A 15891-nucleotide genomic window follows, 5' to 3' on the forward strand; every position below is an offset into this window, starting at 1 on the left:
CCTGCTGTCCCCAAAGCTAGACACCTTTAGAATCTGCATATTGCCTGAATCAACCTTTCCATGGATAAGCAGGCAAATGACAATTGAAATCTGCTCCATTGACTAATAACAACTTCTGATTAAATGGATAAAATCAAGCCTGGATCTCCTGGCCTCCCATAGTCTGGAAAATAAAAGTTTTTTCCTGTTGAAATTTCTGACCCCTCTTATAGGATTTTGGTTCCTCCTTCAGAATGTAAACAGTTAAAATCAAGTGAATGAAAGTAGGGTGGACTCAGTTTAGGATGAAAAATGAAAAGTGGAAAAATAGTTGCAAACATGGAGGGACAGAAGCCATTGGAAGAGTCTTCCTTCAGAGTGAGGCTTGGTCATCACAACCCCATTGTGAGAGGAGGGGACAAAAAGCATCCTTTCAAGATGTCCCTCTGTGTCATTTGAGCCAGAGACAAAGACCTGGATGATAACAATGAGAGTTACAGCTAAAAACTTATCTAGGTTTTGTTTGTTGAAATCAGTCTGGGATTCTGTGCATCTTTTATGTAAATTTGATGTCTAGATCAGAGACAAACATAAATGCCTTTAAGAGCTTTACAGATCATGTAAAGAATGGCATGGCCTGGGTTAAACCGGAGAAAACTCGTTTCCTTTTAAAATATTCACACTAAATTTTCTTCTGGGCAAGACAAAACAAACATGCAGACCCACAGTCAGACTTTAGAGCATGTCCTAGAAGAACCAAATGAGGGTTTTGATGTATAGTCATTTTAGTTTCTCATTCTACTAGATGCAGAGGGGATTCCCCTATATCTTTATATACTAATTCTTTGGAGAGCCTGACACCAGACAGTTAGACCTTCCATCCTTTCCAAAGGCATCTGCTACAACCTTTCCTCAGTAACCTAACAGTTAATAAGGACCCATCAAGCCCATCTAGAGCAAGATCTAATTTGGCATTTTCAGATCAAAACAGAGTTTTTCAGTCAATAAGCTGATTCCCAATAAAACTCAGTGATCTTAGACATTCCCATGTGTGCTCGCTCTAGTCTGTGTGTCTATACAAAACAGGTAACTAGATATAAGACACATTCTAAACTTGTGACAGCTACTGGGGAAAGGGAAGCAAAGGAGCAATAATCATGAAAGAAGGCTAGAAGTATCAAAAACTAAAGAAACAATCTCTAGTCATTGTCGCTAATCTCAGTGGTTGCCTATACAATGCACAGAATTGGAGGGGTGAAAAAACTGTGGAAAGATAGGTATAGCACTCTTACCAAATCAGTTAGCAGAGGACAGAGATTGGGATACAGTTCTAGGTGTTGCCTGCCTTTCTTCCTTGTTCAGGTTCCTCCCTGCACAGGTCTCAGGATCCTGCACTGAGAAATGGAGTCAACTGAGGGGACAGTATCTTTAGAAATGTCAATGTTGGTGGTCCAGTCAATGGCATAGTGGTTAAGTTGACGGACTCCCACATGGCCAACCATGGTTCAAGTCCTAGACCAGGAGGGTTGAACATGCCAGGTGCATGTGTGTGAGTGCCCCAAATCCCCACAGGAGAGTAGAGAAGAAGGGACTGAGGCATGGCCATCCTCCCCAGGGGTGATTTCTCACTTTCTATCTCTCTGTCTCTATCTCTCTGGTGAGCATATATGCCCTATAGCAAAAATCTCTCTAAAAAAGAGAAATATCAGTGTTGGAATCAACAGGTAGCATAGTGGTTAAGACACTAGACTCACACATGGTTAACCATGGTTCAAATCCCTGACCTGATGCCTTGAAATTCACACCAAGTGCATTTGCTTGTGTGCTCAAAATCCCTAGAGGAGAATGGAGGAGAAGATAATATGACATGGCCATCTCCTCTGGAGGGTAATTTCTAAATTTCTGTTCCTCTGGCAAGCACACACACCCTATAGCGGAAAAAAAAAATCTCTAAATAAATAAATAAATCTTAATGTTAAGACAAAAGAATATACAAGTGGCTGAAAAATATAGAAAAGTAACAAATGAAAACAAACCTTAAATGTCCTAAAGATCTCCAAAGATGGAAATACAATGTAATAAAATCAATTAAATTAAATGCATGAGATAATCATGCATTATATAAGTTAATGAAATTGACCATCTCTCATATATAAAACAAAAGTATTTAAGTGAAAGAAACACCAATAATTTTTAAAAGATGGCTATAAATTATTCTTTGTTTACTTCTGTAGTAAAAGTGAGGAAAATTGCATATAAAATTATAATCTTGTAGAAGGGACAAAGAGGCAAATATAATAAATAATTTTGTTTATCTCTATTTCTATTTTTTGTTATTGTTTGTTTTGCAAAATTCTTGTCTCTGTTTCACAACTTGTTATTTTTAACTTCTATCTCTGTATTACCCTTTCCATCCAATCTGTCTCCAAATCCTGCCAATTCTTTCTTTCCTTTCATAGTTCAGCTCTGTCCTTTTTATTTCCACAATGACTACTACTGCTGCATAACTAGTTTGCCACCCTACACAAGTCTGCATGACAACAGATTTCTAAGTCTTCTCTTATGCCTATGCACACCTACTAGAATGATTTTGCTCTGAAAATCACATTTGCTCTACATCAGTTGACTCTCATTCTTGGGCTGCTGCTATGGTTGTTCAGGTGGTCCACAGCACAACTTCAGTGAAGACAATCATTTGAATTTGATACCATTGTAAATTGATATATTCACTATAAAAATTTTTTTGGCAGGTGCTAAACAGGAGTCTTGAGGAACAGTTGGAGTTTTCAGATTTGCACCAAGGCTCTGTGTCATTTAAGACATATGACATGGTCTTCCATGGGCTTCCTCATCCCCAACAAGCTGCACAAGTTTCAGCCTTATGGGGAACCAGCAGTTAGCGTAATGGCTATGTCGCTGGACTCCCACGTAGTCGACCGCGGTTCACGTCCTGGACCCGGTGGCTTAAAACTCACGCCGGGTGCGTGTGCATGCGTACCCAAGATCCCGAGAGGAGAATGGAGGAGAAGGGATTGTGGCGTGACCATCCCTCCTGGGGGGCGATTTCTCGCTTTCTGCCTCTATGTCTCTCTCTGTCTGGCAAGCGCACGCGCCCTATAGCAAAAACATCTCCCAAAAAAAAAAAAAATTCAGCCTTATGCATACACTCTCCTCTCCCCACATTTACCTGATGCCATCATTTGTTTAGGATTCTACCACATAGGGATTTTCCTATATGAAAGACCTGTGCCTATCCTCTTTACTCAGTTATACCTTTGTAAGAACCAGTTCAAAATGGGAATTTTTTGGCAGGAGTCTCATCTTAATGACACTTTAGCTATACATTTAAAATAATAATTGATAATTATTGTGATGAGAAATTTACTTGACTTTGGTTCAGGAAGTAGACTCTAGAAAAGGTATGCTTCAGGAAGCAGAGGCTCCAAACCAATTCTCTTATAAGAAAACCAGTGGAAACCTTACTATTGACTTCTCTGATGTATCATAACAACTCCTGTTGGGCAACTTAGCTGATAAAAAGTTTGAAGGTTCTCAAACAGATTCCATATGTTCCAGGAGTCATAAACTAAAATACTGACATATTATGTATTTTATACAGAATTTAAAAATTAATAAATCTAATTTAATGTATTTTGATAGAGACTGGGTTTGTGTAAAGAGGTTGGTACCTATAACTGGCAAGACTTAACCTTTTCAGTTGACAGAGATTAATGTGATTAATACAGTCTTCTCTCTACTAAAATCATCTTCTAAGAAACTGGAGGAAAGAAAAGTGTTGATAGTTGATCCCTTGAAGAAAGCTTAATTTATTAACTAAAAGCAAGATTAACATGTGGAGATTGTGTTAAAAGTTTAAGGAACATCAAAATATTGGGGGGTTTGTATTGGCTTTCCCAACCCACATTTGAATTTCATATTTTAAAACATTAATAATTTTTTGAGAGGTTTTTGTGATAGGGCGCGTGCTCTCACCAGACAGACAGAGAGAGACAGAGAGACAGAAAGCGAGAAATCACTCCCCAGGGAGGATGGCTGTGCCACAATCCCTTCTCCTCCATTCTCCTCTCAGGATCTTGGGCACGCACGCACACGCGCCTGGCGTGAGTTTTAAGCCACTGGGTTCAAGACGCGAATCCCAGTCGACTACATGGGAGTCCAGCAACATAGCCATTACGCTAACTGCTGGTCCTAATAATTGTCTTTTAAAATACCTTCAGGTGGTACCAGCAAATGGCATAATGGTTACATGGCTGCACTCCCCTGTGACTGCCTTTAGAGTCCCAGACAGAGCAGCTTAAAACTCACCCCGGGGTACATATGTGGATGCTCAAAATCTTGAGAGGAAAATGGAGAAGAGATCGTGGCATAGCCATCCCACTCCCACCCCCACCCTCCCACGGCAGGTGACGAGAGGAGAATGGAGGAGAAGGGATTGTGGCGTGACCATCCCTCCTGGGGGGCGATTTCTCGCTTTCTGCCTCTATGTCTCTCTCTGTCTGGCAAGCGCACGCGCCCTATAGCAAAAACATCTCCCAAAAAAAAAAAAATTCAGCCTTATGCATACACTCTCCTCTCCCCACATTTACCTGATGCCATCATTTGTTTAGGATTCTACCACATAGGGATTTTCCTATATGAAAGACCTGTGCCTATCCTCTTTACTCAGTTATACCTTTGTAAGAACCAGTTCAAAATGGGAATTTTTTGGCAGGAGTCTCATCTTAATGACACTTTAGCTATACATTTAAAATAATAATTGATAATTATTGTGATGAGAAATTTACTTGACTTTGGTTCAGGAAGTAGACTCTAGAAAAGGTATGCTTCAGGAAGCAGAGGCTCCAAACCAATTCTCTTATAAGAAAACCAGTGGAAACCTTACTATTGACTTCTCTGATGTATCATAACAACTCCTGTTGGGCAACTTAGCTGATAAAAAGTTTGAAGGTTCTCAAACAGATTCCATATGTTCCAGGAGTCATAAACTAAAATACTGACATATTATGTATTTTATACAGAATTTAAAAATTAATAAATCTAATTTAATGTATTTTGATAGAGACTGGGTTTGTGTAAAGAGGTTGGTACCTATAACTGGCAAGACTTAACCTTTTCAGTTGACAGAGATTAATGTGATTAATACAGTCTTCTCTCTACTAAAATCATCTTCTAAGAAACTGGAGGAAAGAAAAGTGTTGATAGTTGATCCCTTGAAGAAAGCTTAATTTATTAACTAAAAGCAAGATTAACATGTGGAGATTGTGTTAAAAGTTTAAGGAACATCAAAATATTGGGGGGTTTGTATTAGCTTTCCCAACCCACATTTGAATTTCATATTTTAAAACATTAATAATTTTTTGAGAGGTTTTTGTGATAGGGCGCGTGCTCTCACCAGACAGACAGAGAGAGACAGAGAGACAGAAAGCGAGAAATCACTCCCCAGGGAGGATGGCTGTGCCACAATCCCTTCTCCTCCATTCTCCTCTCAGGATCTTGGGCACGCACGCACACGCGCCTGGCGTGAGTTTTAAGCCACTGGGTTCAAGACGCGAATCCCAGTCGACTACATGGGAGTCCAGCAACATAGCCATTACGCTAACTGCTGGTCCTAATAATTGTCTTTTAAAATACCTTCAGGTGGTACCAGCAAATGGCATAATGGTTACATGGCTGCACTCCCCTGTGACTGCCTTTAGAGTCCCAGACAGAGCAGCTTAAAACTCACCCCGGGGTACATATGTGGATGCTCAAAATCTTGAGAGGAAAATGGAGAAGAGATCGTGGCATAGCCATCCCACTCCCACCCCCACCCTCCCACGGCAGGTGATTTCTCACTTCCTGTCTCTCTGTCTCTACAGTGGGCACTCTCACACTATAGCAAAAATCTCTCAAAAACAAAACAAAACAAAACAAACGACAACAACAACAACAACAAAAAACCACTCAGGAGAATAATTTTAAAAGATACACCAAAAGGAATTTAAGCATAGTATACCACTTGGCTTGACAGTGGACCATATTTATATGATAATGATGTAAACAGTGAACAAGGACAATGTGGAATGTTTCAAATGATCTAAACAGCTAACTATATGGAGAGAGGATAAAAGAGTAGCTATATAAGAAAACTAAATCTTTACCAGTTATAACATCAAGAGATAATTTGTAAATTTAAAGTAATAAATAAGATTATGAACATATTTTAGTTATACACAGAAGATATATTCTAGCAGGAATATATAAATTATATATAAATAAACAATAAATATATAAACAAGGGTTTTAAGTCAGTGCCTTTAGGGGAAAACATGCTTTAAATGGGTTGAGATAACAAGCTATCGTTGATATTGGAAGTCCTTTGATACTACTTATTTTTGAGACTTTGAATTCATTGTTTTGCAAAAAGTGCTTAATATCAAAAGAATAATAATCACACAGTCTCAGAAAGGTCTCTGATGCTTCAGTTACTTAAGAGCAGCTGCTGAGGCAACTGAGGAAACAAATCAAGATTTATTGCATGGGGAGGAGCCCCTAAATCTTGCCCCAAATAACAAGCTGAGGACACTACATAGTCAATATGAGATACTATATATTTTTCTTCACAAATTCCTGTGTTGGAGGCATCACCATCTCCACTTTGGAGATGAAAAAAATAACATTTGGAGGGGTTAGACAAACAACTCCAAGTCCCAAAGCAGGTATATATGGAGTCAATTGTTAGACACAAAGATGTCTGATTCCAAAACTGATGTTTTTATTTTAATTTAATTTGTTTCTTACATGAAAGTGTGTGCTAGGTCAGGGGGAGGGGCAAGCAAGCATCCTCAACTGGGTTCTAATGCAACCATCCTCCTCCCCCAACCTCAGGCAGCCAAGATCATGGACACACGTGCTTGTTCAGCATGCATAGTGAAACCTCAGGACGTAAACCTAGGACCTTCCCATGTGGTTTGCCATTGTATAGGGTTGCATTATCATTGTGCCACTCTGATTGCCCAACACTTAGATATTTAGCCCCACTGGGCAAAATATCTAGACTTCTCTGTAGTCCAGAAGATGGCACATGAACAGCCACAGCCCGGGTAAATGTTGATCAATGAATGAGTGGAGAATAGTCAAGAATAGAGAAGGAGAGGAGAAGGAGAAGAAGAAGATGAAGAAGAAGAAGAAGCTTCTTGAACAGAACTTTAAGCTCATTTATAGGAAAAAAAGTTACGTGGATTAACTAAATTTTTCTACACGAAAATCTTTTTATTTTTTGGAAAGGTTTCTGTTATAGGGCGGGTGTGTTCACCAGAGAGACAGAGAGACAGAAAGTGAGAAACCACCCCCCCCCCATGGGGGATGCCCATGCCACAATCCCTTCTCCTCCATTCTCCTCCTGGGATTTTGGGCATTCATGCACATGTACCTTACTTGAGTTTAACCCTCCAGGTCTGGGACTCGAACTGCAATCGACTACATGGGAGTCCAGCAATATAGCCATTACGCCAACTGCTGGTCCCTACAATAAAATCTTAAAGAGATCATTTCCCCTTTTGGAAAAGGAGCAAATCAGTAGTAGTAATTAATCTATGTAAGCAGCAGTTCATAAGACAAATGTTATGGAGGTGAACAAGTTCATTGCAAATGTTATATAGATGGCAAGCCGGCAATAGACTCCATTGATCAAGGTCCCTTCAAAATTAATGGCAGTTCTACAACTTCACTTTTGAGTAATCACAATTCTTGTCAGGGCATTTATGTGTGTACTGTTCACATAAATAAAACATAACAATTGCATTTGTGAAACGTAACTAGATGGAGTTTAAATAGTCAAATTGAACATTTTCATTAAAATGTATAAAAGTTATCCTGATATTTAGTTAAAAATTGAAGGATATATGCATATACTTTGAAGAGAATTAAACTTGGACTCTGGACCAAGTTTAAATGAAGAAGAAAGAAAGTCATAAATATTAGGTCATCAGGAAAGTCATGATATATTTTTCTAAGTTTTTTAATGCAAAAATGTATCATGATTTTCCTGATGATCCAATAACATTAGTGAAGACTGGTAAAACACACCAGGGCGATTACCAAACCAATGTGAGTGCACTACCTTTTACCAACTGCCTGTGGTAAATTCAGTATTTTTTCATGTATCCCCAGTTTATTACTCTTCTCAGTCATGATGGAAGGGTTATCTTCATTTTATACATGTAAGGCAGATAAGTGGCATTTGAATCCATATCTTGCAAGTATGAGTTCTATAATAATTTTATTAAAACACATACCTTTTTTGTCATGATAGAGACCACATACACACAGGAAGGAGAGAAAGAACCTTCAACAATGTCTTGCCATGCCGTGATCCCCTTTCCCCAGCCCTGTAGCTCCTTAGAATCCTAGATACCTATTCAGGCATGTTTTCAGGCTCACTGGGCTCTCAATCTACAGTTAGCCCTGTGGTCTCTAATCTTAGAGCACTTATGTTTCTGCTGTGCTTCAATGACTGGGCAAAAGACTAGCATTTTTATAAAACAAGGTCGTATTAATGAACAGAGAAATAACCGCGTTATCTTGACATTTTATGCAGCATAGTTTAATGTTGCTGGCGCTAATTTAAGTAAATTCATATTTAGCATTAAGCCAGGAGCGTGGGGGAGAGAACTGAACTCTGTCCAGAGGCTTCCATTCTGGATCCATCTTGAACAATTTCAGTGGGCATGCGACAATGGGAAGTGATGCTGGCAGCATGTGCAGTGTACTCTTGCTGCTCTGTCTCTTTGTTTCCCTCACTGAATGAGCCCTACCTTTAGCAAACTCATTCCTGGTGCTGAAGGATGCACATGTGGTCATCAAGGTTTGGTGGATATGGTCTTTAGAAAATGGGGGTGGGGGAGGGTGAGCAGATGGCAAAGTAGTTTCATGACAAAACTCCCACATGGCCAACCATGGTTCGAGTCCTAAACCCAGTGGCTTGAAACTCATGCTGGGTCCATGTAAGTACATGCCCAAGATCCCAGGAGAATAGAGGAGAAGGGATTGCTGTATGACCATACCCTCTGAGGGATGATTCCTCACTTTCCTTCTCCCTATCTCTCTCTCTCTCTCTGGTGAGTGCACACAGCCTAAGGCAAAAATCTTAAAAAAAAAAAAAAAAGAAGAGGAGGAGGAGGCGAAGGAGGAAGGAATAATGGCTATAGCTATTGGGTATGGGATCAGAGGTAATAAGGAGAAGGAAGCCTACAAAATATTGCTAAGAATTATAAATTTGATCTTCTAATTTTATAAATATTATAACTAAGGAACTGGGTTAGATTTTAACTATCCTTAGTTCTGTTTCTTTAACATGTTAGAGTTCAACTGGACCACATGCCTTTCTAAAGTTTTAGTCATGCATACACCGTGCCTCATTTGTTTAAAATGTAAAACCAACCTTGCAGGGCTTATTTGTTGAGGTTTCCTTGCTATCATTTTGCAAGTTTTCCATTTTCTAATCTGTGATTCTTCTCTATACACAATTTCTGCTCACATAATTCCCTTGCCAAAGCTACAACATGTTTAGACTTGGCTCAAGAAATTCCAGAAACTATTTCAGACAAAAGTAATCAGTGTAAGAAAGAATAAATTAAGAAGGAATCCAAGTCAAGGAGCAAAACATAAAAATCAGAATTAAGTCAGAATATATACTTTTTATCTTTCTTTCCTTTTTTTTTCTTTTTTGCTTCAAGGTGCATGCCAGAGAAAAAGACAGAGAGAAACAGGGAGGTTGGGAAATCAACCCCCAAAGAGGTGTAGTCAAGCACAATTCCTTTTCCTCCATTTCTCCATCCTGTCAGGATTTGGGGCATGCATGAATATGTACCTCATGTGGTTTTCAAGCCACCAGAGCTAGGATGCAAACCATGGTTGACCATGTAGGCTCCAGCTCCCTTAATAACTAGACTACAGGGCCAGCCCCACCTTTTACCTTTCTAGTATAGGAAGTAAAGAACCGAATTTACTGCTTTGGAACTTCTGAATAACTGGCCTGGTTATTCAGCCTGTATTTGCGATCAGAATGTAGAAAATAGTATAAACCTGGTGATTCCCTTTAAATTAATGTTTTTTCATGGTACAGGCATATCTTCTTGCTTGCCAGAATATTTGAACGCTTTATTATTTTAAAAATCATTCAAGAAGCTAAGAAATGAAATTTCTACAGCTCCATTTTCTTAATTGATGAAGAGTTTCAAATTAATTCCAAAAGAGCAGGAATTATTCTCAAGGAATTCATGGATATCAAAGTCACAATCAGACTGGCATGGGTTTAGAAGGTGTACTTTCAGTTGCCCCATCCAAAGATTTGATTTCAGGAAAAGCAGTGAAAAATAGCAAGTATTAAGAGAAAGATAAGCTGTGAGTGACAGAGGAGAAAATTCGATTACTTGTAAAGTGTGGAATTGAAAATAATAATTTATTAGTGGCTGAAATGGACATACTGATGTTTTAAAGTCATGCTTTGCTGGAATATTTCATGCTTTGTTTTTCAGTGATGCCAGATTTTTGGTTTGGAATTTAATAGCAGACACCTTAGACAATATTATGTGCTCATGTTAGTATAATCTGTAGTATAACCGTGGTTTAATCAAGTCTGCTTGTAAAACCGTTTATAGGAAATGGAGTAGAGCATTAATTAGTATGTTCAGTTCTCTTTTCACATCCAGGGTACCAAGAATTCAGAATCCTCTATTTTCCTTTCCCTTTGCTATTCTTCTCAGATAAAGTCTGATAATGGCAAGGACAGTTTTCCAGCTGCTGATGGTCTTCACAGCTCCCCTAATAAGCCTGGTGCACCCTCTCAAAGGGATGGGCACACAATCCATCAAGACTGTTCCATGGGCATATTCTCTCCTGGATACCAGAAAAGTGATGAAAATACCAGTCTTGGTGTTGGCAAATAGCACCAAGATCGCAAATAATACTTGCCCATTTCTGATTACTTATTTAATTTAATTAATCAATTAATTATTTTAATTTGCCATATGGCATGTACACTCACCAGAGAGAGACAGAGATAGACGGAAAGTGAGAAAACAAGCTGCTAGGTCTGGGACTCAAGCTGTGGTTGACCATGTGAGAGTCCAGTGCCTCAATCACCATGCCTGCATTGTATATTTTCAGAAGTATATCATACGAAAAATTTCTGGCAGTAAAATTGCTAGGCCAAATATATGTCTATTTCAATTTGTAATGCATTTTTACAATTGTTCTTTTAAAACACAGGGTCAATTTTCATTTTCTCCAACACTTTTGTGAACACTACATTTTATCAGACATTTAACTTTTCCCAGTCTGATAGATGATATCTCACTGTGACTTTGCTTTAAAATTTTTTAGTTATGATAATGAGCGTTTTATTCTAATTTGATAATTTATTGTTTCTATTTATTTTACTATGAACTATCTATTTCTGTATTTTGTCCATTATTCATGAAAATATTGAACAATTTTCATGACTAATTTTTTTAAGAAACAAAGGCAAAAATAAGAGGGAGACAAAGAGAAAGAGAAAAAAAATGTTGGAGATACGGGGGAAGGGTGGGCTGAGCACTACTACCTAATACGTTCTGCTAATACCTGGTGTTGACTAGCGATCCCTAGTAGAATGTGGGAGTTAACACGATCAATTTATGGAAGGAGCCTCTGTGGATTTGTTTGTTTAAAATATTTTTATTTACTTTTTTTTTTTTTGGAGAGGTTTTTGCTATAGGGCACATGTGCTCGCCAGACAGACAGAGAGAGACAGAGACAGAAAGCAAGAAATCACCCCCCCCCCAGGGAGGATGGTCACGCCACGATCCCTTCTCCTCCATTCTCCTCTCAGGATCTTGGACACACACGCACACGCGCCCAGCATGAGTTTTAAGTCACCGGGTCCGGGACACAAACCGCAGTTGACTTAATGGGAGTCCAGCGACCTAGCAATTACGCTAACTGCTGGTTCCCATTATTTACTTTTTATTAACATATAACAATAATACATATTTGTTGAGTAATATAATATGTATAATCATAAACATTTGGCAAGTGATTAATTTTGAGTGCAAGAATACAATACATAATGATTAATTCAGGATTCTTACTCTACTTATCATCTCAACCATTTGTCATTACTTTGTGTTGGAAACATTGAAAATCCTTTTTTTGTTACTCTGAGATGTGCATTAAATATTTCTTAATTTCATTCTACCTACTGTATTTTATAATGCTAGAACTTACCCATCTGTTATTTTGTACCTGTTTATCAATGTCCTTCTGTTCCATCCTTCATCCTTTCTGGCCTATAATAGTTATTCTTCATCTCTCTATCTTTATAAGGTAATTCTTTTCAATTTCCCCATATGATGAAGAACACGTGGTCTTTGTCTATCTGTGCATGGTTTATTTCACTTAAGGTAATTAACGTCCATTAGGATGACCATTTAATTTCAAATGATGGAGTTTGCCTTTTTTTTTTTTTTTTTTGCCATAGGGCACATGTACTCACTGAAGAGATGGCCATGCCATAATGCCTTCTCCTCCATTGTCCTCTTGGGATATTGAGTATGTACACACACGCACCCAGAGTAATGTTCAAGCCACCTGGTCTGGGACTCAAACTACAGTCAGCCATGTCGGAGTTCAATGCTTTAACTACTACAATACCTGTTGTCCCCAAGTTTGTCCTTTTCAGTGGTTGAGTAACATTCTATTGTGTGTATGTAACTGGATTGAGATGAAAATCTACAAAATTCTGTTTTAGAAATGTTAATAGATTATCCATTTGTCCATGGATGGATACTTAGAGTTCATACTTTACCTATTATCAGTAATGCTATAATAAACATTGCAGTGAAAATCTCTTTACAACGTACTGATTTCCTTTCCTTTCCTTTGGAAGTATATCTAGTAGTGAGATTGCTGGATTATAAAGCAGTTCTATGTTCAGTTTTTTTTTTTTTTTGGAGAGATTTTCACTATAGAGTGTGTGCGTTCGCCAGACAGACAGAGAGACATAGAGACAGAAAGCGAGAAATCACCCCCCAGGGAGGATGGTCATGCCGCAATCCCTTCTCCTCCATTCTCCTCTCGGGATCTTGGGCACGCACGCACATGCACCCGGCGTGAGTTTTAAGCCACCGGGTCTGGGACGCGAACCGTGGTCGACTACGTGGGAGTCCAGCAACATAGCCATTGCGCAAACTGCTGGTTCCCTCTATGTTCAGTTTTTAAAGGAACCTCCACAGTGTTTTCTAAAATGACTCTACTAATTGATATTCTTAAAAACAATGTCCAAAGGTTTATTTTACCCATATCCTCACCATCATTTTTAATTTTTTGTCTTTGACAATAGACCACATGAATTTGCCTCCCAACTTTGCTATTCCTAATCACACGACCTTAGAAAATTTACTTTCTCTAAGTCTCAATTTCCTCATTTGCAAATTGGAGATGGTAATAGAATATGCACTACCAGAGTTGTTGTAAGGATTAAGTAAAATAAGCCACTGAAACTGACCAGCACTGTATGTGGCACATATACCCAGTGACTGTCAGCCAATGCTATTACTAAATGTTACCCAGGCTTGTCTAGGAGGGACTAGGGTATCTTCTCTTTCTCTGTTCTTCCTCGGTTTTCCTCCTTACTGGGATATTGTGTCATCTACTTACATTTTGTACTTTTGTGGAGCTAATTACAATTAGCATGCATCTCCTAAGGGAACAAATATCAAGGCATAATAAACTTTTAAAATATTTACAAGAAATTATCTGCTTTATCCAGTCAACAGAGAGAAATTGTACGGAAGAAAGCCTAAGATTTTCCATAATTTTTTTTAATTCCACCGTTCACTGTTAGTGATAGAAGAATACAGATTTCCATTTCCATCTTAAGATAAATTTGAAGTTTGATGCAACCTAAATAAGATTTTTTAAATTACATTCTTATATCAACATTTTGTATCTTTATTTTCTGCCCCAAATGATTTCCTAATGTTTACTTGTTATACTGTTAGATTCAAATTGCTATTATAATATAAATTAACCTAAAGTTTAGAGAATGTTAAAGGTTAGAAGAAAAAAGTTAGAAAATGTATGCTTATAATCTGGTATGTTGTGAATATTAAAGAAATCATGCTAATATAGCAAAGAAAAAACAATCTAAAGTATTTGAGGCAATTTATAAAAACCCTGCTCCCTCTATGAAAAATTACAGTTTTAGATCTGTGCTAAAAATATTGTTTTTCCATTTCATTGATTTTTATTTTTGTTTTAAATAAATACCAATAAGAGATAATACTGAAATGAAGCAATTCTGCCTAACAATCATATCTGAGATTTTGTAAGGTCAATCCAATCATCCATTTGGTGAAAAAAAATTTAAATAAGTAACATTAATAGGAATAATGTCAATAGGGTATTCTTAGATATGCAGTAAAAGACTGTTTAGAGATTTATTCTCCATAGAAAGCCATCAAATAAAGTCAGATGTAAAATAAACTGTAATTGTTGAAATCTCAAATGGTCTTTTTTTTTTTTAAGAAATTTTTGCTATAGGGCATATGAGCTCGCCAGAAAGAGAGAGACAGAGAGACAGAAAGCGAGAAGTCACCCCCCCCAGGGGGACTGGTCACACTGCAATCCCTTCTCCTCCATTCTCCTCTTGGGATCTTGCACACAAACGCACACGTGCCTGGCGTGAGTTTAAACCAATGGGTCTGGGACTTGAACTGCAATTAACTACATGGAAGTCCAGCGACATAGCCATTATGCCAACTGCTGGTCCCAAAATATCAAATGGTCATTAAAACTCATTTTTTAAGAGAGGTTTTTGCTATAGGGCATGTGCCCTAGCCAGAAAGACAGAGAGAGACAGAGAGACAGAGAGACAGAAAGCGAGAAATCACCCCCCAGGAGGGATGGCCACACCATAATTTCTTCTCCTCCATTCTCCTCTCGGGATCTTGGGCATGCACACACATGCGCCTGGCGTGAGTTTAAGCCATTGGGTCTGGGACTTGAATTGTGGTCGACTATGTGGGAGTTCAGCAACATAGCCATTATGTTAACTCCTGGTCCCAAAACACATTTAACATAAACTTTTATATGAGAAAGGGCAATAAATGAGTTAGTTTTGTTTGTTTTTTGTTAACTTTATATTAAAATAAACTAAAATCGCATGTTCAGGTATGAGCTCAGAGGTGATTACAATTGTTTTACCCCTGCTATGTTCTATGTTTACAGAAAATGATGAACATCTAAATGGCCTAACCACCAGGTTGGAAAATGCTGATGCTAGAAATGGAGATCTGCAGAGAGCGTTGAATGACACTCTGGGAAAGTTATCTGCCATTCCCAATGGTAAGTTTGTATGACACAGCAGACAGTGTCCGTTGACCTGAACTTTTAAAGACTGTTGTTTACTTTTACCATTTTTTCTAACATTCCACTTGTGCTGTTGTCAGGAAATCAGATACTGGTTTTCCTGTGAATTCTTCTTTGTAAGAATGATAACTGAAATGCTCTCTACATTGTGGTATTTCTTATTATTCATTGCCATTAACTGGTATCCACAGAAAAATGTTACAAAACGGAAGATATAGACATGCTATCATATTGCCTTCCACGTTCTAGCCCCAGAAATCTTGCATTAGTGGGAAAGGCTAAAATCATACAGACACTATTCTCTAGAATGTTGACGTGCTACCACAAAGTCATAGTTTATTACAGAACTCCCAGTAATAGTTGAATGCCGACTAACCTTCCCTACCTCACTCTTCAAAGTTCAGTTCCTTAGATGTTCCATCTTTCAAAATCACTAATGGATGGGGCAGCTCCATGGCCTGGTGACTAAGGCAGCCTGACCCCACATGGCCCACTGCATAG

At 38.3% G+C, this 15891-nt stretch overlaps 1 protein-coding gene across 1 annotated transcript in view; it reads left to right on the forward strand.

Moving 5' to 3' along the window:
- LAMA2 (laminin subunit alpha 2) overlaps positions 1-15891 on the forward strand; it is a 509250-nt gene that overhangs the window by 406087 nt on the left and 87272 nt on the right. Inside the window, exon 43 of the mRNA XM_027770245.1 lies at positions 15250-15366. Coding sequence (XP_027626046.1) covers positions 15250-15366 — 117 coding nt within the window. The remainder of the gene's footprint in view (positions 1-15249; positions 15367-15891) is intronic.

Source organism: Tupaia chinensis, unplaced genomic scaffold, assembly GCF_000334495.1.
Source record: "Tupaia chinensis unplaced genomic scaffold, TupChi_1.0 Scaffold000117_2, whole genome shotgun sequence".
Taxonomy (NCBI): domain Eukaryota; kingdom Metazoa; phylum Chordata; class Mammalia; order Scandentia; family Tupaiidae; genus Tupaia; species Tupaia belangeri.